Genomic DNA, 27,033 nt, shown 5'->3' with positions numbered 1-27,033 from the left:
CGCCTGGCGTCCAGTTTCCATTCAGCCTCCCTAGAAGAGCCTTCGCTGCCCGCCTTTCCTTTTCTACAGCACCCGCTGCAGAGGCTCAGCTCAAGACTCCTCAGGGGGTAAGAAAGCGGACAACCCTGGCGGGTTGAACCACACAACCAGCCAAGGAGTAGCCTCACAGACCCCGCCTCGCTGCGGGAGGCGGGCCTTGGGTGCGCGGCTCCCAAGGCCCCGCCCACTCCCCCGAGTTCAGACCCTGAACGTGGGCCACGCGTGGATCTCTCCTGGACAAAGCGCCTGTGGCCGCGCCGGCACGCGGCGCTGGAGCAGCCCCTCGCCGCCTGGCCCCAGCTCCCGCCCTGATTGGAGCCCGACCCCCACCTACCGTGAGCGGTGCGACAGTTCCCACACTCCCCGCAGCAGGCCTGCGGGCCCTTGCTAGCCGAAAAGCCTAGAGTAGAAGCGTTGTGCTCGGCACGACGGGGAGGCGGGGCCTTGGGACACAGGGGCGGAGCCAGGGTCTGACTTGGGCGGAACACTTGAGCCCACTGAGCTGATTAAAGGAGCGCTCTGAGCTGCAGGCCCACGTTCGTCATAACTGCTAGATAGGCAGGGTGACCCTCTGATAGAGGGGTGGAAGGGTAGCGGGACTGGCCGAGTGGGAAGAATGCAGGATGAGGTGCAGGAGAGGGGATCCCTGTATTTGGACTTGTCAATAAGAGCCACTTCCCCTCCATCCCCTACCTGTCCAACCTCTTTGATACACAAAGGGAGAGGGCTGAGCTTCACTAGATTCTCTCTCTGTCCTCTCCAACTCTTTAGGCGATGTGTCTCCCACGCAGAAATCCCACCGTCTTTCATCCTTGACCTCCTCGCTTGTCTCATTTCTCCCTCCATCCATTCCCATAATTACGCTTCATCACCCTCATCAAGCGCTGTGCCTCCCAAGCTTGAAATCCCTCGTGGTGTACTTTGTACTCTTGAGCTGGATGAGCCTGGAAAATTTTCCCCGTGCACTTTCCACAACCAAAAATCGTCCTCTTGCTAAAGCCAGCCTCAGTGCTGCTTCTTTCAGAAAGCCTTTCCCACCGTCCCCAGTCACAACTGTTTCTTTCTCCTTGCTCCCAAAGCATTATTCTAGTCTTTATTACAGGCTGCCTTCTGCTCTGAGTTTTAGTTAGTAATTACGAGAGTCTGTTTAAACCATAAGTGTCCCGAGAGGGCAGGGACCCTGTCTTATCCGTACCTATAGTTCCAGGACCTTGCACATGGGAAGGGCTCAATAAATAAATATGTATGTATGTATGTATGTATTTTTAAAGATTTTTATTTATTTATTTTTAGAGAGGGAAGCGGGGGGAGAGAGAGAGAGAGAGAAACATCAATGTGCAGTTGCTGGGGGCCGTGGCCTGCAACCCAGGCATGTGCCCAGACTGGGAATCGAACCTGCGACACTTTGGTTCGCAGCCCGCACTCAATCCATTGAGCTACACCAGCCAGGTAAATATTTATTTTTAAAATATTTTATTTATTTTCAAAGAAAGGAGAAGGGAGGGAGAAAGAGAGGGAGAGAAACACCAATGTTTGAGAGACACATCAGTTGGTTGCCTCTCCCACACCTCCAACCAAGGACCTGGCTTGCAACCCAGGCCTGTGCCCTGACTGGGACTCAAACCAGCGATCTTTTGGTTCACAGGCCAGTGCTCAGTTCACTGAGCCACACCAGCCAGCACCTAATAAATATTTAAGTGAATGCTGGAGTTCAAGTATAGTTAGCTCACAAGAAAAATCTCATTTAATCATTTACGGCCCCTGTTCTGGAAGTTAGTCCTAATTAAGAAAAGGAACGCTTATTGGAAAACAAAACCTCATGTGGGCCCATTCCTTTCTGTGTGTGTGTGTGTGTGTGTCTCTCTCTCTTTCTCTCTCTCTCTCTCTCTCAGAAAGTAGAGCCTGGGAGCCAATCTTCAGCAAGCTGTAAGATAGGGCTAATCTAAGCGTAGCAGAAGCATGAGTCATGGAGTTAGTGAGACCAAAGTTCTCTGCTAGACCTGGGGCACTGCTCCCCAAAGCCAGGCAACAAGTCAGCCATCTCTCCTGGCTCAGCCGGCCCTCTTTCTTCATTCCCGGGGTCTTCAGGCAGTGGGCAGAGGCAACGGAGGGGCTGGGGGATGCAGGGACACAAGTTTTGGAGGGGCACAGGAAGCTCATAGTGCTGAGCGGCCTTCTGCTTGGACTTCTGAGGCATCTGAACCTCTTGGGCAGCAAGAGATGATGGCAGCCCTGGACCCAGGCCTCGCTCGAGCTGTGTGCCTGCAAAACAGAGGCTGGTCAGGACATTGCCTGACCCAGGGAGTGATGGCTTCCCAGCCACTCCCCAGTCTGCAAGAGCCTGTCCATAACTTACCAGGAATGGTGTTCTCTAGGAGGAAGGCCAAGAATCCCGCCAGGAAGATGGGCTCTATGAGCAGCGAGTGAAGTAGCACATCCACAGGGCTCCAGCCTACAGGAAGTTGGGACCAGTCAGGAGGGGAACCCTGATCTTACTTATTGCGAGGCCAAGGAATCTTATACTTCCAGACCTAATTCTCAGTCTTAGAGTAAGAGCAGATCTTTCTGAATCATCGTTCTATCCCCTTTGTCTTTTGTCTCTCTGCGCCATTTCCCACACCCAGGCCCTTCCCACAGGATCTGTGCTCAACACCCTATCTTCTGAGCATCCACATGCTCTCCAGATATGCTCTGATGGGCTCCCTGTCTCTGGAAAGTTCTGTATTAAAAAACCCCAACCTTATTTCCTACTTGCCTTCTGTGCTCCAGCCTGGGTTTCTCAACTCCAGTACTACTAATAATTTACACCAGATAATTCTTCGGGCGGGGGTTGCGGGGGGAGCGGCTGTCCTGTGCATTGTAGTATATTTAGCAGCATCCCTCTACCAACTACATGCCAGTAACAATCCTTTCTCCCCTGTTTGTAACAGCCAAAGGTGTCCCCAGACATTGCCAAAATCATCCTCAGTTGAGAAACACTGTCGCTTGCAAACAAAGCTATTTGAATGACCTTTTCGCCAAATGCGTTTAAATCTTACCACCCTTCAAGACCAGCTCAAGGTTACTTCCAGCATAAAACTTACCTGGATCATCTCAAACTGCAAGCCAGCTGTCTCTCTCACCACTGAGCAGCACAGCTCTTTACCTGAGCCTGCCCTGCTATGTGCCTACACTTCCACTTTCTTTTACTAGACTAACATCTGGAGGCACCTTCAGACCCCAGGGAACTTGCATGGTGCTCAACAAATATTGGCTAACAAAATTGATGAACTGCTTACACCAAACCCCAGAGAAGGGTGTGGGCCCTGTAGTGCAGACAGCCCAAAGCCTCCAGCCCGTGCTTTCGTGACACTGAACAGCTCTTCTTCCCGCCTCCTCCTCCCACCTGTGCTCATCAGGACAGGAGCTTCCCGAAGCCACCTTGGCAGCAGCAGGGCCATGAAGATGGAGAAGCCAACAATGAAAACATTCCGCCCAGAGTCGATGTCGGCCAGGTGGAAGCTGGAGAATCCAGTAGCCAGAACCACGGCCTGGGTCACGCCCAGCACCCCACCTGTCTCATGGGAAAGTAATCCAAGGGGTTGAGACAGAGCTGGCACAGCAGGGAGTGTTGCAGGGCGGGGCAGGTTGGGACGGGGAGAGATGACCAAAAGCCTCATTTCTAATTCTGCCAGAAGCCCAGAAGCCCCGTCAAGAGCTTCCGCTGGGCTGAGAAAATAAAGGCTGTTGACATACATATCCATGTATGGGGCGGGGGGGCTATTCAGAAAGAAAGGTTGCCAGCCACAAGCAACCAGTGGGCCACGCTGGGGTTACTGGGTCAATGCCAATGCTGCTGGAACACCCACTCACCAAGAACAGGCAGCGGGATGGTGGTGAGGAGCTGGGTCAGCTTTGGGGAGAGCCCAAGCCCCACGCAGAACAGCCCCACCAAATGGGCCACTCGCTGAGATCCAGCCTACGTGAAGAAGAGACACTAGAAAACAGCCATCTCCTTGACTATTCAAGGTGTTTGCCTGGTGGCCCCTTCTCACCATCTGGATCCCGACTCAAACGTTGCCCTTCCAAGAGGCATCGCCAAGCTCTCTACCTAAAGGGGCCATGATCCCACTAACTCCCCTGCTTTGTTTGTTAATAGTGCTTTTATCACTTGGGAAATTACCTTACTTATGGGTTGGGTTTCTTGTTTTGGGTTTGTTTTTTTTTTTTGGTCTGCCTTTCCCTCTCTGAAGTCCCCCAGGAAGCAGAACTTTATCCGACTCATTCTTCACAGGAACCCCAGCCCTGGTACAGGGCCTGAGGCACAGAAGGAGTTCAATATTGTTTGGGTGTCTTCCTTACACCCCTCACCCCTTACTTCTAGGCACCTCCCTAAATGAGATCATGAATGTGACCTGCCTAACAGAGTATTGCCCGCAGTTGTCCATCAGTCAGTGCGAGTTCCCTGCCCTCTCCTGCACCCCCAGCACCCCTATCCCCAGTCCTGTCCACATACCTGGGTAAGACTCACTGTGGCCACGTTGGGGAAGCTGGATGCAGTACCCATGGGGCTCCCCAACAGCCCGGCCAGCACACTTCCCAGGCCCTCCAGGCCCAGCCCCCGACTGCAGGCGTGTGGAGGTGGAGAAGGCAAATGCAGCAGCCGGCCACACAGGGCATAGCAGCCCAAGGAGCTGATGGAGGCTGCCAAGGCCATGGAGACGCCTGCAGCCAGGGCCCGGGGCGTCAGCAAGGGCCAGACCCACTCCCCTGAAGAGAGAGGAAGAGTCACTTTGGAGTGAGACTCAATATTTGGAGCATGTCCCTGCCTCCAGAGGCCTGTGCTGCAAGAATCCTAGAGGCCCTATTGCCCTTGAAGATGTCTTGAGACAAAACTATCAAACTCAGATAAAGACCATCCCTTCACCATGGTCTACAAGGGCCCCCTTGGTCTGATCCTCACTTCGGTCCCTCTAACCACATCTCCCCCCACACTCTGCCTTACTCCCTTCACCCCGAGATACACCTGTTTAAGGCCCTTATGTTTGCTGTGCTGCTGGGCACCACAGGGTTTGTATATATGCTGTTCTCTCCACCTAGAGTGCTCCTTAACTTCACCAGTTAACTCCTACTCATTTGTCACATCTCAGCTCAAAGATCACTTCCTCAAGAAAACCATTCCCGCCCTGACTGGTGTGGCTTGGTTGGTTGGGTGTCATCCAGCAGACCGAAAGTTTGCTGGTTCGATTCCGGTCGGGGCACATGCCTGGATTGTAGGCCAGGTCCCTGGTTAGGGGCATGCCAGAGACAACCAATCAATGTTCCTCTTGCATATTGCTGTTTTTCTCCCTCTCCTTCTTCCTCCCTTCCCTTCCCTTTATTTATTCTAAAAATAAATAAATAAAATCTTCAAACACTAAAAAAACCTTTCCTGACCTCTCTGATAAAGTCAGACTCCCCATTATAAGCTCTCGTCACACAATGTACCTCCCCTTTGTCACACTTACCACATGCAATTTTTGCATTTACTTGGGTGCCTATTTAATTAGGACCCATATTGCCCAACAGATTATGAGTTTCATGAACACAGGTGCTACACTTTTCATGTTTGTCACTGTCCCCTATCAAGTACCTAGCCCTTAATCAACAGACCTTTATTAGATTGATGAATGCGCAAATTTCAGATATAATGCTTGAAAAGCAATTTTTTAAAGAATTTATTTTTAGAGAGAAAGGAAGGGAGGGAGAAAGGGAGAGAAGCGTCAATGTGTGGTTGCCACTCATGCACCCCCTACTGGGGTCCTGGCCTGCAACCCAGGCATGTGGCCTGACGAGGAATCAAACCGGTGACCCCTTTGATTTACAGGCCAGCACTCAACCACTAAGCTACACCAGCCAGGGCTCAAAAGCAATTTTTTTCATACGCAGCTCACTAACTTGAATGCCTGCCAGGTATGTAGCATAAATGTAATGCGTAAATTGGGTAAGGAGTATCAGCAGGGACTGGTAGGGTTTGCAGAGCTCTCTAACACTAAATAAAACATCTGTGGCAAGGGGCTGGCATTGTACCTGAGAACAGCAAGTTCCCTCCCCTGTGTGTTTTGAGAAAACACAGGATTTAACCCAGAAATAAAATTCATTAAATCTTGAGCCTAATAAAACAGACACCTTCATTTCAGTACAGGGATGGAAGGCTAGGAGCAAACGTACCTGGGTGAGGCAGCCAAAACCACAGTGCCTCACTGGGGGCAGACATCTCCAGGGGGATGATGCCGAGACCCAGCAGGGCAGAGATGACCCACACACAGGCCACTGGGACCAGCACCTGAGGGGCAAGGAGGAGATGGAAAAGAACCCCTCCCCCAGATTCTTTCAGGCCAGCCTCAGTGGAGTAACAGATAGGACAGGGAGTCTATCAAGTGTTCCATGCTGGGCCTTCCAATCTTGACTGCCCCTCCCAGATCCCCACATACCGAGAAGAGCCGGAAGGCAGGCATGCAAGTACACATTGAAGAGGTTGAAGCTGGCCTCCAGGGGCATGGGGGTAACTGGCAGGAGCCCAGGTGCTGAGAACAGACCACCATGAGCGAAATAAGCCTAGGAGAAAGAAGGAGATTGAGAAGCAAGAGGAAGTAAGCATCCTGAGGCAGGCAATGGAGGCAGAAGAGGCAGAATACCATGAAGGAGGTCCCCGAGAAGAAAGCCCCTGGGACAGAGAAAGAAGGTACCTTGGAGGTCAGCAGGAGACAATGGGAAAACCAGAGAGACCACCTGAATCCAACAAAAGCCCTGGATGCCAACCCCCCCAAACTGTGCCTGCTCACACAGCCGCTCGGTCTGGTAGAGTCAGCAGCTCTGCCCTCCCCAGTCCTGCTGGTCACCACCCCATGCCTGTCAGGACTTACGTACAGCAAGGCCAGCCCCCAGTGACTGGAGCAGAACAAGGCCACCTCCCTGTGAGCAGACAGCCCTGCCACAACCAGGCTGGGGGCCAACACCAGGGGTCCACAGTGGCGGAACAAGTGGCCAGGAGCCCCCAACAGTCCCAGAGTGCCCTGCAGCAGCCCGGACACCACCACTGCCCCAGACACCTAATGGGGTAGAGGAGAAGGCGAAGAGAAAACATTTGGCTCGACTGAGTTGACCTCAGCCTGGACTTCCTAACTAACCCAGGGGCAGTCCAGCGGGTCCCTCACCCAGACCCACCCCACCTCCTTCCCCCAGAGAAGCTCAGTCTTGGCATAATAGAAACCAGAGCCTCCCCAATCCCCAAGCACTTACCTCTCGGAGAGAATCGTTCCAGAGCTCCAGGCTGTGGCAGCCAGGCCTCTCACACAGGTGTGGCATGCCAGAGACTAGAAATTGGGGGCACAGAGAGGAGAGAGGTAAAGGGAATGGAGACCCATTGCTGTGCAGTCCTAGCTGGTGCCTGGCACAGCTGCAAGACCCCAGAGTGCCTACCACTGCCACCATTGCCCATTCTCAATCCTGCACCTACCTACACCTGCATTGTCAGATTAGCACCCAACCCACCCTCACCCCGTGCTCTTGTTCTGTGCTCACAGTTTCCAGGTGTCTGGATGGCCAGGGGCAGCTTCCGGTTAGTCAGCACAAGAGCAGGGGCAAGGAACTCCAAGGATGGAGCCTGGACAAGAGGCAACCTGTAGGAACAGCAGCCCTGGCAGGTCTGGAAACGGGTGGCAGCCAAAAGGACTTTCCAAGCCCCTCCTATCCCACCCCAGGACCCTGCCCTCTCCCTCTAGGGAGTCCCCCTTACCTGCTGCCCATCCAGGTTTGCAGGGTGGTGGACACACCACATGAGAAGAGGCTGGAGGCCAGCAGGTGGGCAGGGGAATAAGGGAGTATTCCTGGGGGGACACTTCGAAGCAGGAGCAGGTGAGAGGCACAGAGCACAGAAGCCAAAACCAAGAAATGCTGCGAGTGGAGGTATGGGAAGGGGTGGTCTTCAGACAAAGGAGGGAATGCCTGTTTTTAGAGGGTTTCCCATGCCACGTCTACTCCCCCAAACACCCCCGTCAGCCAGCACCAACTCCTGCACAGCTGCGTCCTACCTGCAGGGCCAGAAGACAGCTGAGGCCCCAGGGAGGAGGCCCACACAGAGAAGCCCAAGAGTGGGAAGAGGGGTTTTGGACAGCAGGCTGCAGTGGCGGGGGCGCCAAGGCTTCCTGGGGGCTCACAGGTCGGAGCTGGATGGGACAGGACTGTGACCGGCTCATTCTGTCCTGTCTTTCATCTTGTGCTCACTGCCCTGGGCCAGAGTTAAGTAGAGTTTGGGTGAAGTTAGCTCCCCAGAGTGGGGAGACAGCGGGGGTGTGGGTGAGGCAGAGTGAAGGAATGAGAGACTCAGGGCAGGACACGGCCCATTCACCTTTGCCCCGTTCTTGTGCAAATTCCATCACCCATTAACCGGGACCCATGTTCTGGAGCCCTCCCCCAAGAATTCCATGCAAACCCCCTGTTCCAGGCTCTGTAAAGCAGGATAGGAGGGGTGGGGAGACCGAGACAGTAACCTGGGAAGATTTTAGGTTGTATCCCCCTCCCCCCACCACTGCAATTTGGAACCATCACTGCAATGTGGTCCTCCGCCCTTTTGGGGTCAAACCCCTGGACTACCTCCAAAGGAAATGCACAGGTAATGGATGACACAGGCCACAGGGACCAGAACTTTACATAATGCCCTCACTGATGTAAAGGCAAAATACAAGGAATTGATAATAAAAGGGGTTTCCTTATGTGAAAGCTCGGGCCCAGCTAAACCAGAAGGCAACAAAGTGATCCAGTTCCCACCCCCAGGTGTAGAATCTTCGTAGCTTGATAGCTCTGCCTCCGACTGGCGCTTTCCGACAGGCAGTGCTGCCATTGGTGACCCGATGCTTCGAAATAATGAACAAGTTCATGGTCAAGTGCTGAAGCAAAGTTAGTTTTAATTTACATGGATGCGCATTCCTGGAAAACGGAGTCTTTTCCAAAATGAACAAAAAGGACTTTGTGTTTACAAGTGAAGTCAGGTAGCTTTAGGCTCGCACACAGAGGTTTCCCTAAGCACGGCGTGCAGCTGGTCACTCCAAAGCCACCTTGGGAATTCTCCCTAATGAAAGGGGTCTTGAGTGTCGCAGGGTGTCTAGCATTCTGCCCAGGCCGACTGAATAAATGCAAGTAGCATTCCTTCAAATATTTGCCTCAAAAATGCCCCCCCACCCCCGCAGGCAGGCAGGACACCCCAGCTATGGATAATCTCAAATATCCTCATTCAGTTCAGTTCATAGAGAGGTTTTCCTTCTTCCAATAACCCAGCCTCGGACTGCTCTTAACAATGACTACCACCACGGGCCGGACCGGGCTGGATTCAGGGTTCAGAGGTGTTCTCAGGGCTTGCCCTGAAACTGGCAGGGCTCTGCTGCATACTTGGCTTGGGCCCTCTCCCCTCACGTGCTTCAGAATCTGTAAGAGCAGTGCTCACCCAGAACTTTCGATGGTTAGGGCCAACCCCAGGCACGGTGGTCACCACCCACACACCCCACAGCAGGCAACCGAGTTGAGCCAGCGGTGCTCGTGACCCCAGGGGGCTGGGAACAGGGATGTGGGGAGGTTCTTCTGAAATGGGGCAGAGAGAGAGTTGCAGGATGACGGAGTCAGGAAGCGGGGAGGTTCTCCCAAGGGCTGCCAGAGAAGGAGTCCAGGCCATGCAACTGAAACTGTTTATTGAAACCTCAGTTCTACAAAAGCGTGGAAAAACCCAGATACAAAGCAGTGGCCCGAGAGGCCTGTGAGAACACCCAGGAAAGGAACTGGAAGAACTGGAAGGCCAGGAGCAGAGTACTAAAGGGAAAAGGTGGGAAGACCAGAGGGCAAGGCTGAGGGTCCCGCAGTCCCTGGCTCCTTCAGACTACATCCACGGGGCAGGTGTGGGTCAGGTTCCCCGCTCACCCACCTTCGCTCAGCAGCGCTGCCCTCGGCCCGATCAGTCCCTGGCTCTCTTGCTTCAGAGACATCACACAGAGCCCGGTCAGCATTCCCCCCCCCCCCCAACTCTCATCTCCCACCTTACCCTTCCACCCCAGGGAACTAAGAAGCTAGCCTAGAAAGAATCTGGAGGCAACAAGACAAGGGCTTCTCTGTCCGCCTGCGGCATGCCCCTGGTCACCGAACTGAGGCTTTCCGCGGCTCCATCGCTGCTGGCCCAAGCAGCCAGCTGCTGACGTCTAAAAGAGCAGGTGACCTTTAGGCCTTCTGCCCCATCACCCCTTAAGCCCCCTCACCCAGAACAACAGGGGACCCGCCAAGGACCCAGAGAGGTAGAGAGGATCTAAATCAAGCACTCTTCCTCCAGGCGCTCAGGGACTCCCGCGTCCTCACCAGGCATTCCTCTGAACCCCACCTAGCCTGGGAAAATGAAAGACTTAAGACGGGCCAGCTCCATGATGCCAAAAAGGGAACACTCCTGGGGCTGTGGGAGCAAGGAGGGCATGGGGCTCCAGGCCCAGGGCGGAGCCGGGCCGTAGGAGTGGTACCAGGGACTTGGGGGCCCTGTGGGCGCCGTATGGTTGGGATGGTGGCAGGCACGACAGGTTGGCAAGTCTTTCTGGAGCTTCTGGCAAAGGGGACAGTTATGGAGGAGAGTGGGAGGGGCAGGAGGGTCTGGGGGAGGCAACGGTGGGGGGGTCAATGAGGCCAGAAGACTGTCCCAGAGTGAATGCAGCCTTATGTCGCTTCCCGGGCAGCTGGAGACATTGGCAGGAGATGGCAGGCACTGTGGCACAGGAGAAGGTATGCAGGGTTCCAAGAGGCACCTGGAGGCCAGTCCAAGGTCCGGGGGGCCAGGTGGAGGGCTGCAGGACAGTCCCAAGGACTGGTATATTACCGCCACTGATGCCACAGCCAGGGCCACGCTGCTCACATATGCTATCGCTAGTAGGCAGGACAGCTGCAGGAGAGGGGATAAGAAAGGTCAATGCCAAATACCCTTCCCTTAAAATGTGCTTCTGACCGTCTTAAACACACCCATCCCTTATCTCTAGAAGTTCAAGTTAGAGTTGACTGTTACCATCTACTCCCAGACCCTTCTCCTGAGCCTTTCAGCATTTGCTTTACATCATACCACCCATGCATAGCGCACTCAAGCCTCCTATCCGTCCTGACCCCCGCTTCACCTTTGCCAGCTGATGGCAGAGGGAGCCCAGGGCCAGCTGCCAGGCCGGCTGCTCCAGCAGCACACACAGGTCCGTGTAGGTGTACCAGCCCCGTCGCCGTCCCTGATGCTCGGCCACACTGTCGGGAGGGGAGAAAAAGTAGAGCGTCTGCAACTCTCCTGCAGCCGCCCCAACGCACCCTCCTTCTCCCCGGGACTCGCCAGGAACACTGGGGAACACGCTAAAAGGGCAGATCCCTAGGCTGCAGGTGGATCCAGAAACTGAGGGTGAGACCAAGATCTGTATTTCTGATGAGCTTCCCAAAGGTGACAGATGACAAAGAGGGCGGGCAGGTTTGAGGAGCACTGCCCTGGGCGATTCTCTTTCCTGCCTCCCCTCCCCCGCCCCCCAGTTACACAGACCCTCCTCCCTCTCAGTCTAGCTCTTCCAGCTCAGGCCTCCGCCCTTAAGCACCTCCTCCCAACTCCTAGAACCTACCAGCTCTCCAACCAGCTCAGCACCTCAAAGATCTCCCGAGGGTCAGTGTAGAGACGCCAGTCCTGTGGGTGTGAAGAGAAGGGCAGCAAACCGGGCTCAGACGTGAGCCACAGTTACTCAGTAACCAGAGCCACAGCAGCTCTGCAACCACCACTGTGGGTACCATTTAGCTGGCACTAGGTGCCAAGTACTCTTCCAAGAACTTTTACATATTAACTCACTTAATCATCACGGATCTGGATTCACATCACACCCCCCATTGAGAGCATAGGAAGAGAATAATCCTGCAACGGTCCATGCCCATAGGGGGCTTAGAGGGAGCTCAGGGTCTAGGAGCAGAGAAAGTCTGGAAGCAAATAAATAACCAGAACCCGGTGAGGTAAGCTCTGGCTCAGAGTGCGTGTGCCCTGCTGGGCCTACAGGAATGGGGAAGTGAGAACGCTCCATTTCTGGGCTCACCACATCAGGAACAGCTAACGGCTGCAGTTAGTCCAGGCCAGAAAGGAAAGATACTAACAAGGAAAGACATGAGGAGGACAGGCAGAGAGAAATGAAGAAACAGGAAGCTGAGAGGGAAGAGACAAGGGGTATCAGAAACATAAAGCTGGGCCAGGGGAACAGAGCAAGAGAGGGAACAGCTACTCACCATGGCACTCAGGAAGCCCCTCTCCAGGGCATTGAGAGCGGGCACGGCCACACCCCCTGCAGCTCCCCATTCATCGTTGAAGACCTCCTCCTCCTCCCCTTCATCATAGAGGTACTTACTAGCCACCATCTGCAGAGGGACCAGAGATGGGGTCAACAGAACCCGCCCTGGGCTCCTAGGTCACCGGGGAAACCAAGGGGAGGGGGCCCCTTACCATAGAGATCAGGAACAAGTCAGAGGAGGACACGTGCTGTAGGTAGTCTGGGTTTCGGTGCCGGAGCCGCTCAATGTACACCAGAGCTAGCATCATAGCGCACGGGGAGATGCACGCCTCCCTGCACGTCAGAAAGGATCGGTAATTAAACCCAAGGGCCTTTCAGCTCTTAACTCTTCTAATGCTCATGCTGTGTGTCTCTCTATCTCCCCTTTATGGATAACCCTTCCCTCTTTTCTAGGATCCAAACACTTTCATCCTGTCCCCCCTCAATTCCAGGCTCACCGGGACACATGGGCTACATATTTCTTCTGGAGACGGCGAATAGGGCTGGGGGCTGCCTTCTGGAGCAGTTCCACGGCAATGTCTGCAGGGGCAGGAGACGGAGTGAGCAAACAACTCTGCCCCTCCCCACTCGTCCCCACTGCTACCAGCAGAAGATCCGATCCATCCCTATTACCTGAGGCCTTGGAGACAGGACCACACCACCAAGACAGAGATCAAATTCTCCCATAATGAGATAAAAAGCCCATCCCAAATCCAAACTTAAGTTTTTTTTCCAGCAGGAGCCTTATTTTCCATTCACCTGGAGTTACTTAAATTTGTCTTCTGCTCTTGTTCGTTTCAGAAATAAACATGCCTTGTTCATTTGGGAAACACACTGGGTGTTCTTGGAAACAAATAGTTTCTGGTACACAAATCAGAAGTGATATGGGTTTGTAAGATAGCAACGTTTTTTACTCGTTTGGGCTAAAAAAAAAAGTGAAATACAAACCCAGTCCTTACACCACCTTACCAATGAGCTAGCCACGAAGAGACAGGGCAGCTCCTGGGTTACACCTAGAGTCTTTTGGGTGCCTGCTGACAACCCCATTTTCATGCCTCTCACGTGAGTCGCCCGGTCGCACAACTTGGTCTGACCTGCCATGGGGCTGGAGAGCTCCTCCAGGTTACAGTCAGCCTCCCAGTCCCAGCCATAGTAAAGTCTCCTCCGGATCCTGGCACTCAACTTCTGGTGTCCCGGGAGGAACTGAAACAGGGCAGGAGGGTGAAGGGCAGGGAAGGTATGATGGAGATCCTGGCCCCGGGCTAGAAGAGGGTGCGGGGCAGCAGGCCTGTCTCACTGCTCCTGTTCTCTGCATTGTTTACCAATGGCAGTCTGTCCACAGGGGAAGGAATCCTCCTCCGCGGAGAGCTCCCCAAGTGAGGTTCTCCTAGAAAGGGCCCCAGCTGGCTACCTCTACCCCCAATCCTGTACCTGTGACTCTCCCCCAGGCCCAAGCAGCCGCGGCCTCAAGTAGGCACAGTTCGAGCGTCTGCCTCCTAGCTCCAGGGCAGACTGTCAGGAGAGTTCCCGGCCCTACTCAGCCCGAGAGGTGAGCCCGGGGTCCCGGATCCAAGTGTGGGGAGGCCGGGGCAGGGGTAGGCAGCGTGCTCACCGAAAAGTCCTGGAAGCCAGTGAGGGAGAAGGTGCCTTCTTCGTCCAGCAGGAGCCCGGCCAGGTCCATCGCGCCACCAGCTGCCGCCCTGCGGAGGTGGATGCGAAGAAAATGAGTTGTAAAGGGGCCGCGGAGCCCTCCCAGCCCGCAGGTCCACCTGCCCTCCGGCCTCCTCAGCGCGAGCCACCGCCCTTGCCAGTGCCGCCCCTCCCCTCGCGCCGCCAGCCGCAGCAGGCGGGGCCGGGGCTGGAGGGCGCCTCTTCCTGTTCCGCCCCGGGCGGGGCTCCGACTCCCGGATCTGGGCTTGCTCCGTTGGGTGCTTGGGTGCGCAGGCAGCGGCGGTGCTCACCTCACGGAGTACAGAGGAGAGCTGGCTGCAAGATAGCCCGTACAGTGCTAGAGTCGTGCGGCGCTGCGCCTCGCGTCTGCCCCGTGTTTACAAGCCGCTGGGGTGTCACAGGCGAGTCAGCGATCGGCATTTCCTGCCGCCCACTCGTCCGAGCCGCCAGCTTCCTAAGGCTGGGAAGGAGCTGGGCTCCAAATCCTTGTGACACTGGGTCCCGGCGTTCCCTCTCCTCATCTGAGAAGTCGGGACAATTCCTAGGGAATCATGCAGCACTGAAGGTGAACGAGCCCGACTGACTTTTCATACCAATGTAGATTTCAACCTGAATAATACAAAGACGCGACCTCGAATTGCTCCTGATTGTTTTAAAGGGGAGATAAACATACAGAGCCATGTACTTAAAAGGCATCGAAAAGGACACACAAGAAACTTAACAGTGGATGAACTGTGGGCAAGGAAGCAGGAAAACTTGCTGTATACCTTTTAGTGTAGTTTGTGATTTTAAGCCTAAGTAAATTATGCATTTTGTAGGGTTATTGCAGAGGTTAAATGATTCAGGGGACTATAAAACGCCTGGTACATTTTAAACCTCAATAAATGGTGCTAGAATGTCCCCAAAGAGTAAACAGCAGTTGAACTGGGCTTTATTTTTAAATTCACCTCCTGACCACAATCTCCTGCTTTGAGCAAGGGATTGGAAAGACCTCGGATACATGGGGGCGGGGAAGTTTACAAAAACAGACACAACTTTTCTGAGTAGGTGAAGCTGTTTTTGAGTCTGTCGGATCACGCGCTGGGATTTGTTTATCCGCCTACAGGAGGAAACTGGGACGACCAGTACGCTGAGCGTTGAGTAATGGGACAGACTTCTGCTCCCCGCCCAGCCAGAGCAGAAGCAGAAACAGAAGCAGAACCTACAGAGGATACTGGGAATCCAGAAACCCCCTTCCTGCCCCTTAGCTCCGCTAGGGCAGCATCAGCCTCCCTAACCGCCCTGCCTATACAAGGAGACGAAAAAGGGCTGGGGCAGGGAAACACTGAGACACAGTCCCCGCGTCCGGAAGAGGCAGACACCACCTGGCCCTGGAGCCGCGGTCACGACTCCAGCACCCAAAGCACACCTGCGTAGAAGCCAGAATCACCAGTAGTACTTGTGCGCAGGCGTGGACCGCCCCATCCGGGCGGTTAGGAAACGTCACGTGACCGACCAGTCGCTCCGCCATCACGTGTTGCCCGCGGCTGCCTCGGCGGCGCTCTCCCTGGCGTGCGCCCCCTTCCGCCTGACGCGCCCCCAGCGGCGGCCGCGCAGCCCTGGCTCCTCGCGGGCTCGGGCGGCGGCTGCGGCGGTGGGGCTATGGCGAGCGGCGGCGGTGGTGGGGGTAGCACCGGCGCGGGTGGGGCCCCGGGGCTGGGCCTGAGCGTGGGCCTGGGTCTGAGCCTAGGCATGGGCGAGGCCACCAGCGAGGCGGAGGAGGAGGCGGCCACGGCCGAGGCGGTGGGACGCCTGGCGAAGACGCTGTGGCTGCGGCTCCGCGGCTGGGAGGCGGTGCTGGCAGCCGCTCAGCGGCTGCTGGTGTGGGAGAAGCCGCTGCACAGCCTGATCACCGCGGCGGCGCTCAACGGCCTCTTCTGGTAACGGCCCTCGGAGCAGGGGGGCGGGGCCGGGCTGCGCGGGGAGAGCAGGGGCGGGAGGGGTCGGGGTATCCTTCCCCTTTCCCGGGTTGACACCGGCCCTGGGGGATGATCCATCCCCCGGTCTTTAAAGGCTGTTTTCCGCCTGAGTTGCCCCACTACTCTGCCTCCGGGTCTCGAGTTAGGCCCATTCCCGCATCAGTGGGCTCTTTTCCGCCTTTTGCGATGGCTGCGGGAGCCACTGTTCACCCATTCACCGCTGAGGTGCTTCTCTCCCCCGAAGGTTGCTGTCTTCGTCATCCCTCCGGCCCATCTTCCTGCTCAGCATCTCACTTTTGGCCTATTTTCTGCTGGATCTCTGGCAGCCTCGCTTCCTCCCTGACATCGCAGGTGAGCGTTAACTTCTTTCACTTAGCCGCCTCCATTGTGCACTTGCTTTGTGGCTGGCTCCGATCGATCGATCGGTTGAACGGGGAGGGCAGTGGCCACCTGCCTCTCAGTCACCACCACTCCCCCGGGTAGGAAATCGAGAATTGCTCCTTTCTCAACATTGGCGTTACTGTGCAGGTAGTAGTTAAGACTGTGGGCTTCGCAACCAGATTGCCTGTTTTCCATTGTCTGCTCAGCCATTCACCGTGTGTGTGATCTTGTAAAAGCCGCTCAGTCTGTTTGCGTCAGTTTCCTCATCTGTAAAACAGGGATGATAGAATTGACTCCATCAGGAGGCCGAGATTAAGTGAGTTCATATATGTTGTGTGCTTATGGTAGAGCTTCACATGTGGTAGGGTTTATGTAAATGTTAGTTCTTATCATGTTGTTGTTGTTTGCGTATTTAGTTCATAGGTGTTTTGAAACCACTAGGTGCCAGGCTGGGTGCGAGTTGCTTGGGATGTAAGCATGAATACGATGTAGTTCCTGTGTTTGAAGAGGGTAAAGTCTAAAAAAGGAGACATACAAACAACACAACGTAATGCTCCCTGCAGCTGGCATCTGAGGAAAGTCCTTTGGGACTGCAGAAGAGGAACGACTGTGTCTGCCTTGGGGAGTGTCTCCCAAAGCCCCTACCACTCAGTAACTTCTCCCCCTCCTCTCTCCATAGCATCATCCCCAGAGGAGCCACACTCTGACAGGTGAGTGCAGGCCACCTCTTGAAGACAAGTGCCCAAATCCTGTCTTGCTTTGGGGCTCGCGTCACCATGGTGCAGGGCAGCAGTGCAGCTTCTGTCAGCACAGGCCCCAGCATAGCGAGGGGACTGATACACAGTTTGGTTCTAGGTTCCCACGTAGGTGTTTGTGTGCCTGCTCCTTTTGGGGCACGGGGTTGGGTTGTGCTTTCCGGGGCCAGGACAGCCTCCTTTTGGGAGGTAGGGTTATCTGTTTTCTTAGACTGAAGAGCTCACTGGCATTCTCAGAGGGATTTGAGTGCTTAGGAAGCTGGTGTCTGAGGCCTCCAGGGGTCATGTCATGTCTCTCCAGTGAGGGTGCGGGGTCAGGCGCCCGGCCGCACCTGCTGAGTGTGCCCGAGTTGTGCAGATACCTGGCTGAGAGCTGGCTCACCTTCCAGATTCACCTGCAGGAGCTGCTGCAGTACAAGAGGCAGAATCCAGCTCAGGTAACCTCCCCCATGGCACAGAACAGTTCCCTGCACTGGGGGGAAAAAGAGGTGGGGGTGGGGAGGAGTGTTCGCACACTGAAGGGGAGCCCTGGCGCCTACTTGAGGCACCATTCACAGCCTGGTACGGGAGGCAGTCTCGCCTCAGGGAATGAGCTGATGTTCTGACACCGTTTCCTGCTAAGGCAGAACAGTTAGAATTATTGATGTTTGGGGGTCTGTTGCAAACTCCTGTACTGGTGGTCTTGGGCATCCTCTTGACTAGGCCGATCACTGCAGTCCTAGAGGGCATACCCCTGCCTTCAGCAGCCGAGCAGTAATCTCTAACTTGAACGAGCGGGCGCATACCTCAGCCCAAGTGCTTAGACCCTGTGCTCTTCCCTGCAGTTCTGTGCTCGAGTCTGCTCCGGCTGTGCTGTGTTGGCTGTGCTGGGACACTATGTCCCGGGGATTATGATTTCCTACATTGTCTGTGAGTAGGGGCTAACCCTGCCCTTTCCAAAGCCGCCTTCTTGTCTTCTTTCCCCGGAATAATCTAAAGGGAGGACTGTTCTCTCTCTGTTCTGTTCGGTTCCCTATTTTTAGAGGTCCCCAAGGGAGGAGGGCAGAGGATATGGAGGGAAGAGGTTGGTACGATCTCGGGAAAAGACCCCTTTTTGTTTCTTCAGCCCTTTCTGTTTAGGGACCAGTTGAATAAGGGCCCTTGGGAAATAAGCATAGGGAGCTCTGAGCGGATGTTCTGTTCCCTAGTGCTGAGCATCCTGCTGTGGCCCTTGGTGGTTTACCATGAGCTGATCCAGAGGATGTACACTCGCCTCGAGCCCCTGCTCATGCAGCTGGACTACAGCATGAAGGCAGAAGCTGACACCCTGCATCACAAACACGACAAGAGGAGTAAGGGGCTCCTGTAACGGGGGGGGGGGGGGGGCACCCTGGAATTTAGATGCTCTCCAGTCCCTTGGCCATGGTTGTCCCCCACTGCTGTCCCTGCTTGGAGAGTACCCTGCTCCTCTTGCTTCTCTAGAGCGGCAAGGGAAGAACGCACCCTCCGGAAGTGATGAGCCACTGGCAGAGACAGAGAGTGAAAGCGAGGCAGAACTGGCCGGCTTTTCCCCAGTGGTGAGGGTCAAGGGAGCTGGGGTGTCAGGTAGAAGGTGGGGAGGAATCTGCGTTAGAGCAGACACCTGTCAAGGTGCGGGAGTTGGTGCGGGGGTGCCCTTGGGTAGTCGGTTCTCGTATTCCCCCACCTTCCGTGTTCATCCTGGTTCTCCTGCAGGTGGACGTGAAGAAAACAGCACTGGCTTTGGCCATCACTGACTCGGAGCTGTCAGATGAGGAGGCGTCTATCTTGGAAAGTGGCGGCTTCTCGGTATCCCGGGCCACGACCCCACAACTCACTGATGTCTCCGAGGGTATGGGAAGCCCCTTGCCCTTCCTCCTCTTCCTGGTCCCTGTTGTGAGATACTGGCTGCCGCTCCCTGATTGTTGCCCCATAAATGTTTTCTTGATCCTCTAATTCTACTCTAATTCTACTCGAAGTTCCTAAAAGCCCCTAGCACTGAAGGCCTGGCCTGGCATTCTGTGTCCTGAGTTCATCCTTAAACATATTAGCCTATCGTGGCCATCAGAACAGCAGGCCCATTCCCGACCCTTTGTTTTCTGCACAGATTTGGACCAGCAAAGCCTGCCAAGTGAGCCAGAGGAAGCTGGGAGCCGGGAGCTGGGGGAGGGAGAGGAGACAGAGCTGGCCCCTCCCGAGGACCTGCTGGGCCCCCCTCAGGCCCTCTCGAGGCAAGACCTGGACTTGGAGGAGGAGGAGGAAGAAATGGCAGCCAAGGAAACCTTGCTTCGGCTCTCATCCCCCCTTCACTTTGTGAACACGCACTTCAATGGGGCAGGCTCTCCCACAGCTGAAGTGAAGCTCTCCCCTGGAGCACCGGTGGAGACACTGAGCCCAGAGGCAGTGAGTGGTGACCCCACCACTCCCTCAAGCACCCTGCCACCCCTCCTTTGCCTTGCTCAAAGTGACCCAGTCCCTTCCCTCTCAATGCTCCCACCTCTTCCCCAGGACTCACCCCAGCCCCCACCTGTCCCTGAGGAAGAAGAGGCACTCACCACTGAGGACTTCGAGTTGCTGGATCAGGGGGAGCTGGAGCAGCTGAATGCAGAGCTGGGGTTGAGGCCAGAGAAATCCCCAGAGCCCCCTGATGCTCCACCCCCTCCACCCCCAGGGCCTGACACCCTTTCTCTGTTACAGTCAGGCCAAGAGGCTCAGCCCGTGGCAGAGCCATGAGCCATAGAAGGATTTGCAGGCACAGTAGGGCTACCTGGCTAGGGGTGTCACTGTTCCCTCTCCCTACTATTCCAGGAGGGACAAGACGTGGGGAAGCTGACTGTTACATGGTAGCTAGTCCACCCTCTGCCTGCCTGCTGTCCCAGGCCCACTGCTGTGCCTGGGCTTGGTTTTAAGTTTGTAAATAATTTTACATCTGGGTTAGTGGATGTGAACAGGGCTAGGGAAGTTCTTCCCACAGCCTGCACTTCTTCCCTGCCTTCTCTATTCTCATTCCACTCTGCCCTGAACCCTGGTGGTCTGTCCCTTTTTCCTCCTCAGGGACCTGTGCTGCTCTGTCCTGTGTCCCACTTGGTCGTTTAGTTTGGGCACTTTATCATTTACCTCTCCTGTCCGGTGCACCTCTGCCTCATTTCCTTGCCGTGTCCTGTCCTTGGCAGCTCAGTCCCTTCTCTGCCAGCCCCTCCACCCTGGCTATACTCGAGGGAGGCTCCTGTCTGGAAGGCACAGACTAAACCTGGGGTGGCGGGTCAGGCCAGTAGTTGAGCACTTAGGTCACTGTAGCCCGTGGAACCTCTACTGCACCCTTGTCCTAACTCGTCCCAGCCTTTCATGATACAGGAACAGAGCAGGGATTCCACGGCACATGCACCAGCACTGCGATAAGTGAGCAGGAGCTCTGTCTTGTGACGAGGGGCTCTCCTACTATCCCAGGGAGGAATACAGACCTGCCCCTCTGGGGCGTGGGTGGGGCCCCTGCTAGGGTCAGGAAGGGGACGGTAACATCTGTGCAGGTGTTGACTGCAAAAATAAAGTGTTGATTGGCGAGAACTGCTGCCCGCCTGCCTCACTGTGAGCTGCCTGTCACACCCTGTCCTGTTCTCACCCCTTACCTCCTTGTCCCCAGTCTTGCTCCTGGCTGTTTATTTACCTGGTGCGACATGAGGCCAGAAGCAAAGACTGCCCCGACAGCCCTAGCCATCTTCCTGCCGGTGTCGTATGTTCAGTGAGATTTGGCATGTATGAATAAAGTATATACCGGAGGAAATCGCCTCGTCTTCCCAATCGATGGAAACTTAGGACAGTAACAGTTGTCTTATACCGCGTTTCTTACAATCTTAACACTGTCTTAAAAAGTCACTACCCGTCTACATGCTAATAACTCCCTGGCTCAGCGCTGGCTAATCTGTACTGGGGAACTGAACAAGCAGGACCCACGCCTGGATCAGAACTGATTTCAGGCCAAGGAATCAGTTCTATAATCCAGGTAGAGTACCCAGCACTAACAACATCCAATATATGCTTGGCACGCCTCCAAAAATGACTGCTACTTAGTAACTCATCTTTTTTCTTTGCAACTCTTGAGATACACACTGTTACTCCGTCTTAGAAACAGACCGGGCACTCAGGAAGGCCACAGGGCTAGTGAATGGTGGAGTCAGGATCCGAACTCAAGCAGTCTGGCTCCAGCAATCACACTGAAGCAGGAAGTCCCTGCACATGATAGGACACAAGTGGAAAGACGCTCAAGGACGTGGAAACGAGAGAACTGACCTAATATCTCAACTTGCACAAAGAATGGAGGCAGCGCTCCTTGCTCTTTGGGGGAGAACATCAGAGAAAGCCCAGAACTAAGCGGATGGCCTTTTTGAGTGACAACCTCAGTCTTCAGCTGGAGGAGGCACTAGGTGGCAATGCTACCTGATTTTCTGAAGTTGACTTCTTGGCCACATCTCTCCTAAGCTTGGAGAATTTTTTTCTTTCCATTTGTTTCACATTTGCCAGGGAAAATCAGGGTTGATTGAGGACCTACCCACCGAAGCAACATAAACTTTCCATCTAGAGATTCCAGAAGAAAATGGAAAAACAGTTCTAAACAAATAGGAAATTTTAAGAAATAAAGTTAACCAATAAGAAAGACACTAGCTACCATATAACCATCCACCCGCCTTTAGGCCGTTTCCTTGTTAAACTTGAAATTTGGAGACATCTAGAAGCCTGTAGTTGAATCAAAACATGGACCCTAGTTTTGGAGGTCATGAGGGTCCATTCTTGACCTTCACTCTGGTCTCACGCTTGCTACATGTTTGTCTACAATTTTTTTTATTATTATTATCAGGTGCCCAGGCCATTTCCTGCCCCAAGATGAAAGGTACAAGAAGAAACCTTTGTATATGAGTGAAAGAAAAATGAGCAAAAATGTGAAACCTACAATCAGGCTAAACAAAAATCGGTTGTAGAAGTACAGGCTGGGGGAAGAAGAGTTGGTTATGTGTTTATGTAGTGGGCAAGGCAGAGCACCTAAGTTAACTATACGTTCAAACAGCGAACAGTGTAGTATGGCTGCTCATAAACAATTTAATTTTAGGCTACATCACTGGAAGTACAGTCTCCGAGCTGAGAGAATACCCATGGTGTACTGAGCACAAGTTAGAATACTGCCCGAGGATGGCTTGCTTCACTTGCGGACAAGCTGACAAACTGCAGTGCTCCCCAGAGGGGGTCTCCAGAGGTGAAGGCTGAAAATCACATGGGGACCTAACTGTTGAAGGAACTGAGAATTTTTACGCCAAGGAGAAAAACCTGACTTGAGCCACATTAGCTGCCTTCAGACTTTGAAGGGTTATCTATAGGACTTTAGAGGGTGAAATTAAATCTTTGAGGAGAGATTAATAGTGCTGGGCAGAATTTGTTTTTCTGGTCAAGGGATAAATGATCCGTATAAGTACAAAACCTCAAGTACAGCTTCTAAGACTTGTTAATTCCGTCATGGAATCAAGTGTCCAACTAAAGTCTCCTTGGACTTGCTCCACCTACTCCCTTAAATGCTGGGTTTTTTCATTGGTCCGTCACTGTCTCACACTTTTCTTTGCAGCCTGCCTGGGCAACTTCGCAGGTTCACCTATTTAGTTTCCACTCATATGCTGATGACTTCTAAATCTTAGCTCCTTTCCCGGAACTCCAGTTAGGCATCTCCACTTGAATGTTCCATGGGCACCTTCTACTCAACATACCCAAAGCTGTACACACACTCTTTCCACTGTATTTCACCCCGCCCCCACCTCCCCTAAAGAGATGGGCTTTTCTGTATTTGCCGCCTTGCTTGCCAGCACCACCAGCTATGAAGGCCGACTTCTTCCTCACCCCACGCCCTGCCCAGTTAATCACCAGCTGCTGCTGATGGGATGTCCAGGTTATTTCTTAATCCTGCCACCTCCATGACAGCCCTGATCCACACCCTCTTCATCTCTCACCTGGCCTGTTACGACAATTTCCCTGCCGGCACTCTTGTCCCCCACCAAAATTCATGCCCAACAAAACGGCTACATTATTTTAAAATACTGATGTGATGACCTTTCTGCTATTTCCTACGAATCACAGGGTCTCCTCCTGCAAGACACCAGCCAAGCTCCCTGATATGGTTTAGATGCCTGAGACCTTCTGCCCTGTCTTCTTCCTTACCACATTCAGTCCCGAACAGCTTGTCCTTCTCTCTGTCCGGCTGTGCTGCCCTCTGCCACCCTGCTCTACACCCGCCCCCCAACCCTCTGCTTGGGAAGTGTTTCACTTAGCTTTTAAGATGTATGTTGGGCCACACCTCATCCACGAAGCCTTCCCTGATGTCCGATGTCATCTGCCCATCATATCAGACCTGCTCTCCTCATGCTCCCTCAGTATGTTTTTCCCCATGTATCACAGAGTCTTCATTATCTCTGAGTAAGTATGGTTTATGGAGTATGCAGGTATATGTGTATATGTACAGCTTCCACTACACTACTTACTCTTAATCATCTGAATAGTCCCAGAACTTAACACAGTGCCTGGCACATAGCAGACATTCAATAAATTGAACTGGAGTTCTAACTATCGAAGCAGCTAATGTAAATGGATTTGGGTGGTTTACACCTGTCTGTTGACAATAAATATTTTGCCTCTATTTGTTACTGTTCTAGAGTGGATGGATGGGAACTAAGTTAAAGTAATCCACAGACAAAATCGTGAGTCCTTTGTTCCCAGACTAGGTTAAAGGCAATCAACATGATCTAGATTTGCATGTTTGTATTTGATAGTTTTGAAGCAAAACGCTTTTTTGAGTTTAAGGTAAGATTTCCCAACCAGCTTCATCTTCTGTGATTGCATTAAATTTTATTATTTCAAAAACAATTTTGACCAAACTATTTAGACTCAGCTAAATATTTAAATATTTTGATCAAAAATTCAATTACATGTATTAGTGCTTGCTCGAAAAAAAATGTGACTCTGCAGAAATTGAATAAGGTTAAAAGAAGTCTGGAGTTTTCTTCAATTTAAGTATAAAAAGTGAGTTGACTCCAAAAGTATCAAGTCCACAACAGATCATGAAAAACTGAGGGACTAGTCAAGATGTAAAAGCAGACCAGACGCCCAGCCGAGACGGCAGCACAGGGACGCATGGCTCGCTTCCCTGCACAGCTACGTCAGCATTACAGCGACGATGTGGAACGGCCATCACTCAGAACCATCAGGATGGAGTGGAAAGGAAGTCCAACACTGCGGAATTAAAGAAACCACATCCAACCAGACTGGTAGGAGGGGTGGAGACATGAAACTGTCTTGTCCCCCATCCACAGTGGTGGATGACAATTCAGGAGGGATATCTTGGGAAAGATATCTTGGGAGTGAGGAGTCCTAGCTCCAAAACAGGTCCCCCAGCCCAGGGTTCCAGTGCCAGGAAGACAAGTCCCCATAACTTCTAGCTGCAAAAACCAGGGGAGACTGAGTCAATGGAAGAAGCTCCTGGAGTCCCAAGCAGTTCCTCTTAAAGGACACAAGAACTTACTCAGACTCACTCCCTCTGAGCTCCAGCGTTGGGGTAGCAGCTTGAAAAGCACCAGTGGCATACAGGAAGAAGCTGAGGTGTCTGGCATCAAGGTGAGAGCTGGGGGACAGCTTTCTCCCAGACAGAAAGGAGGGTACAGACCATTGTCCCTTTTCCCAACCCTCCCTCCAAAGAGCCACAGAGCAAGCAGGCTAGTGCAGTATCTGAGACTCCAAAACCTGGCTAACACTGTTTGCCCCACCCTGGAGATCCCCAGAGGCTCTGGCCCTCCCAACTCCCACCCAAGCTGCTTTTCCATAGGAATGGCTGGTCTCAGTTCCTGCTTCACAACTTCCTAAATCCTCTCAAATAAGCAACAGCCAGCCTCAGTGAGACTCCAGCCCCTGGACCCCCTGTTAAGTGGCCCCAGGCTCCATACTAGTAGCAGCCACCCTAGATTCACAGCTTGGCTTCCACTAGGAATCTCCAAGCCCAGCACAAGTAGCAGCCATCTCAGATTGCTTTATAGCTCATGCAGGATGGCCCTGGGCAGAACACAGGTTGGGGATGACCTTGGCCGGCACCACCCAGGAAACTCCAGAACATGCGTACCCAGGGAACAGCTACAGACCATGTTGGAGCACTACCACCCTGCCCCCACACAGCTGATCCCCCATGAAGGGTGGAAGTTGGTGGTACGTGGTCACAGCCAGTCCTTGCAGCTGACAGGCTTGGGTAAATCTGTCCCATTGACCTGCCAACAGCAATCAAGGCTCAACTAAAAGAGGAAGGTGTATTCAGTCCAAGCGAAGGGCACACTTTGAGAACTAAGCTTGGATGATAGGGGAGACTGTGCCCCTAGACCCTACAAGACACCTACTACACTGGGCCACACTACCAAGACATGGAGTCAAAGTTGCTCTACTTAATACAAACACAGGGAGGCTGCCAAAATGAGGAGACAAAGAAACATGGTTCAAATGAAAGAACAGATCAAAACTCCAGAAAAAGAACCGAACAAAACAGAGATTAGCAATCTATCAGATGCAGAATTCAAAACACTGGATATAATGATGCTCAAGGAACTTAGTGAGGACCTCAGCATCATAAAAAAGATCCAGTCAGAAACAAAGGATTCACTAATTAAAATAAAGAACAATTTGCAGAGAAAAAAAAACATAAAGTAGATGAGGCTGAACATAAGGAAGCAAAAAAACAATCAGAACAACAAGATGAAAAAAGGATCCAAAAAAATGAAGACAGTGTAAGTAACCTCTAGGACAACTTCAAGCATTCAAACATTCACATCATAGGGGTGCCAGAAGGAGAAGAGAAAGAGCAAAAAAATTGGAAATCTATTTGAAAAAATCATGAAAGAAAACTTCCCTAATTTGGTGAAGGACATAGACATGCAAGTTCAGGAAGCACAGAGAGTCCCAAACACAATGGATGTAAAGAGACCCACTCCAAGACACATCATACGTAACGTGCCAAAGGTTGAAGATAAAGAATCTTACTTTCAGCCAAGATGGAGGCATAGGTAGACACACTCTGCCTCCTCGCACAACCAAAAGAAGGACAACAACAAATTTAAAAACAAAAAACAGACAGAACTGACAGAGAACCAAACTGTATGGAACCCCAACAACCAAGGACTTAAAGAAGAAACATTCGTCCAGACCGGTAGGAGGGGCAGAGACAGGCAGCCAGGAGGAGAAGACTAGCAGCAAGGCAGTGGCTGGCGGACCTGGTGAGGCTGAGGCTGGAGGACCAGGCAGTCCTACATTCGCATGCAGATAAACCAGGAGGAACACCTGGGAAGCAGACAGACTGCGCAACCCAGGGTCCCAGCAAGGGGAAGTAAAGCCTCAAAACACTGATTGAAAACACCTGTGGGGGTTGAGGTGGCAGGAGAAACTCCCAGCCTCACAGGAGAGTTCGTGGGAGAGACCAACAGGGTCCTAGAATGTACACAAGCCCACCCACCCAGGAATCAGTGCCAGAAGGGCCCAATGTGATTGTGGGTAGCAGGGGAAATGACTGAAAACCAGCAGAGAGCGGAGCAAGTGGCACTGTTCCCTCTCAGTCCCCTCCCCCACATACAGCACAGCAATGTGGGTTGCCTGGCCCTGGTGAACATTTAAAGCTCCTCCCCTTACTACATAATAGGTGTGCCAAGACAAAAAAAAAAAATGGCCCAAATAAAAGAATAAATCAAAGCTCCAGAAAAAACACAACTGAGCGATGAAGAGACAGCCAACCTATCAGATGCACAGTTCAAAACACTGGTAATACGGATGCTCATAGAATTGGCTGAATATGAGGGAAAAATGGAGGCTATGAAAAGTGAAATACAGGAAAATGTACAGGGAACCAATAGTGATGGG

General features: G+C 53.0%; 4 protein-coding genes across 9 annotated transcripts in view; 1 reads left to right on the top strand and 3 right to left on the bottom strand.

The window, feature by feature from the left end:
* The window catches only part of NHEJ1 (non-homologous end joining factor 1), a 77,275-nt gene extending 76,693 nt beyond the window's left edge, over positions 1-582 (bottom strand). The window contains exon 1 of the mRNA XM_036022838.1: positions 374-582. The gene's annotated coding sequence lies outside the window, so the exon portion shown is untranslated. The remainder of the gene's footprint in view (positions 1-373) is intronic.
* A 1,178-nt stretch (positions 583-1,760) lies between these two features.
* SLC23A3 (solute carrier family 23 member 3) overlaps positions 1,761-27,033 on the bottom strand; it is a 31,164-nt gene continuing 5,891 nt past the window's right edge. The window contains exons 3-14 of one of the 5 annotated variants that reach the window (XM_028510037.2): positions 8,091-9,689; positions 7,796-7,953; positions 7,582-7,679; positions 7,300-7,373; positions 6,928-7,109; positions 6,492-6,615; positions 6,229-6,343; positions 4,535-4,788; positions 3,892-3,997; positions 3,425-3,592; positions 2,396-2,491; positions 1,761-2,301 (exon numbers count right to left, since the gene is read on the bottom strand). In XM_028510037.2, coding sequence (XP_028365838.1) covers positions 2,012-2,301; positions 2,396-2,491; positions 3,425-3,592; positions 3,892-3,997; positions 4,535-4,788; positions 6,229-6,343; positions 6,492-6,615; positions 6,928-7,109; positions 7,300-7,373; positions 7,582-7,679; positions 7,796-7,953; positions 8,091-8,255 — 1,830 coding nt within the window. In that variant the 5' untranslated portion in view covers positions 8,256-9,689 and the 3' untranslated portion in view covers positions 1,761-2,011. The other 4 variants (XM_036022828.1, XM_036022829.1, XM_036022831.1 and 1 more) reach the window with 4 other exon arrangements.
* CNPPD1 (cyclin Pas1/PHO80 domain containing 1) lies at positions 9,724-14,221 on the bottom strand. The gene is made up of 8 exons (XM_028510624.2): positions 13,966-14,221; positions 13,448-13,556; positions 12,812-12,893; positions 12,527-12,647; positions 12,313-12,441; positions 11,667-11,728; positions 11,190-11,307; positions 9,724-10,963 (listed from the first exon to the last, which is right to left on the bottom strand). The coding sequence occupies exons 1-8, from the start codon at positions 14,032-14,034 to the stop codon at positions 10,418-10,420; spliced, it is 1,236 nt and encodes a 411-aa protein (XP_028366425.1). The 5' UTR covers positions 14,035-14,221; the 3' UTR covers positions 9,724-10,417.
* RETREG2 (reticulophagy regulator family member 2) lies at positions 15,269-20,683 on the top strand. 2 transcript variants are annotated; one of them, XM_028509740.2, is made up of 9 exons: positions 15,269-15,943; positions 16,227-16,333; positions 17,043-17,073; positions 17,420-17,555; positions 17,943-18,027; positions 18,306-18,449; positions 18,580-18,674; positions 18,832-18,967; positions 19,223-20,683. In XM_028509740.2, the coding sequence occupies exons 1-9, from the start codon at positions 15,666-15,668 to the stop codon at positions 19,846-19,848; spliced, it is 1,638 nt and encodes a 545-aa protein (XP_028365541.1). In that variant the 5' UTR covers positions 15,269-15,665; the 3' UTR covers positions 19,849-20,683. The 2 variants fall into 2 exon arrangements, with proteins under 2 accessions (XP_028365541.1, XP_035878725.1); XM_036022832.1 differs by lacking the exons at positions 15,269-15,943; positions 16,227-16,333 and having other exon boundaries at positions 17,055-17,073; positions 17,508-17,555.

The sequence above is a fragment of the Phyllostomus discolor genome, chromosome 4, assembly GCF_004126475.2.
Source record: "Phyllostomus discolor isolate MPI-MPIP mPhyDis1 chromosome 4, mPhyDis1.pri.v3, whole genome shotgun sequence".
NCBI classification, from domain to species: Eukaryota; Metazoa; Chordata; class Mammalia; order Chiroptera; family Phyllostomidae; genus Phyllostomus; species Phyllostomus discolor.
Note: the sequence above shows the minus strand (reverse complement) of the source record. Positions and strands in the feature narration are given on the sequence as shown.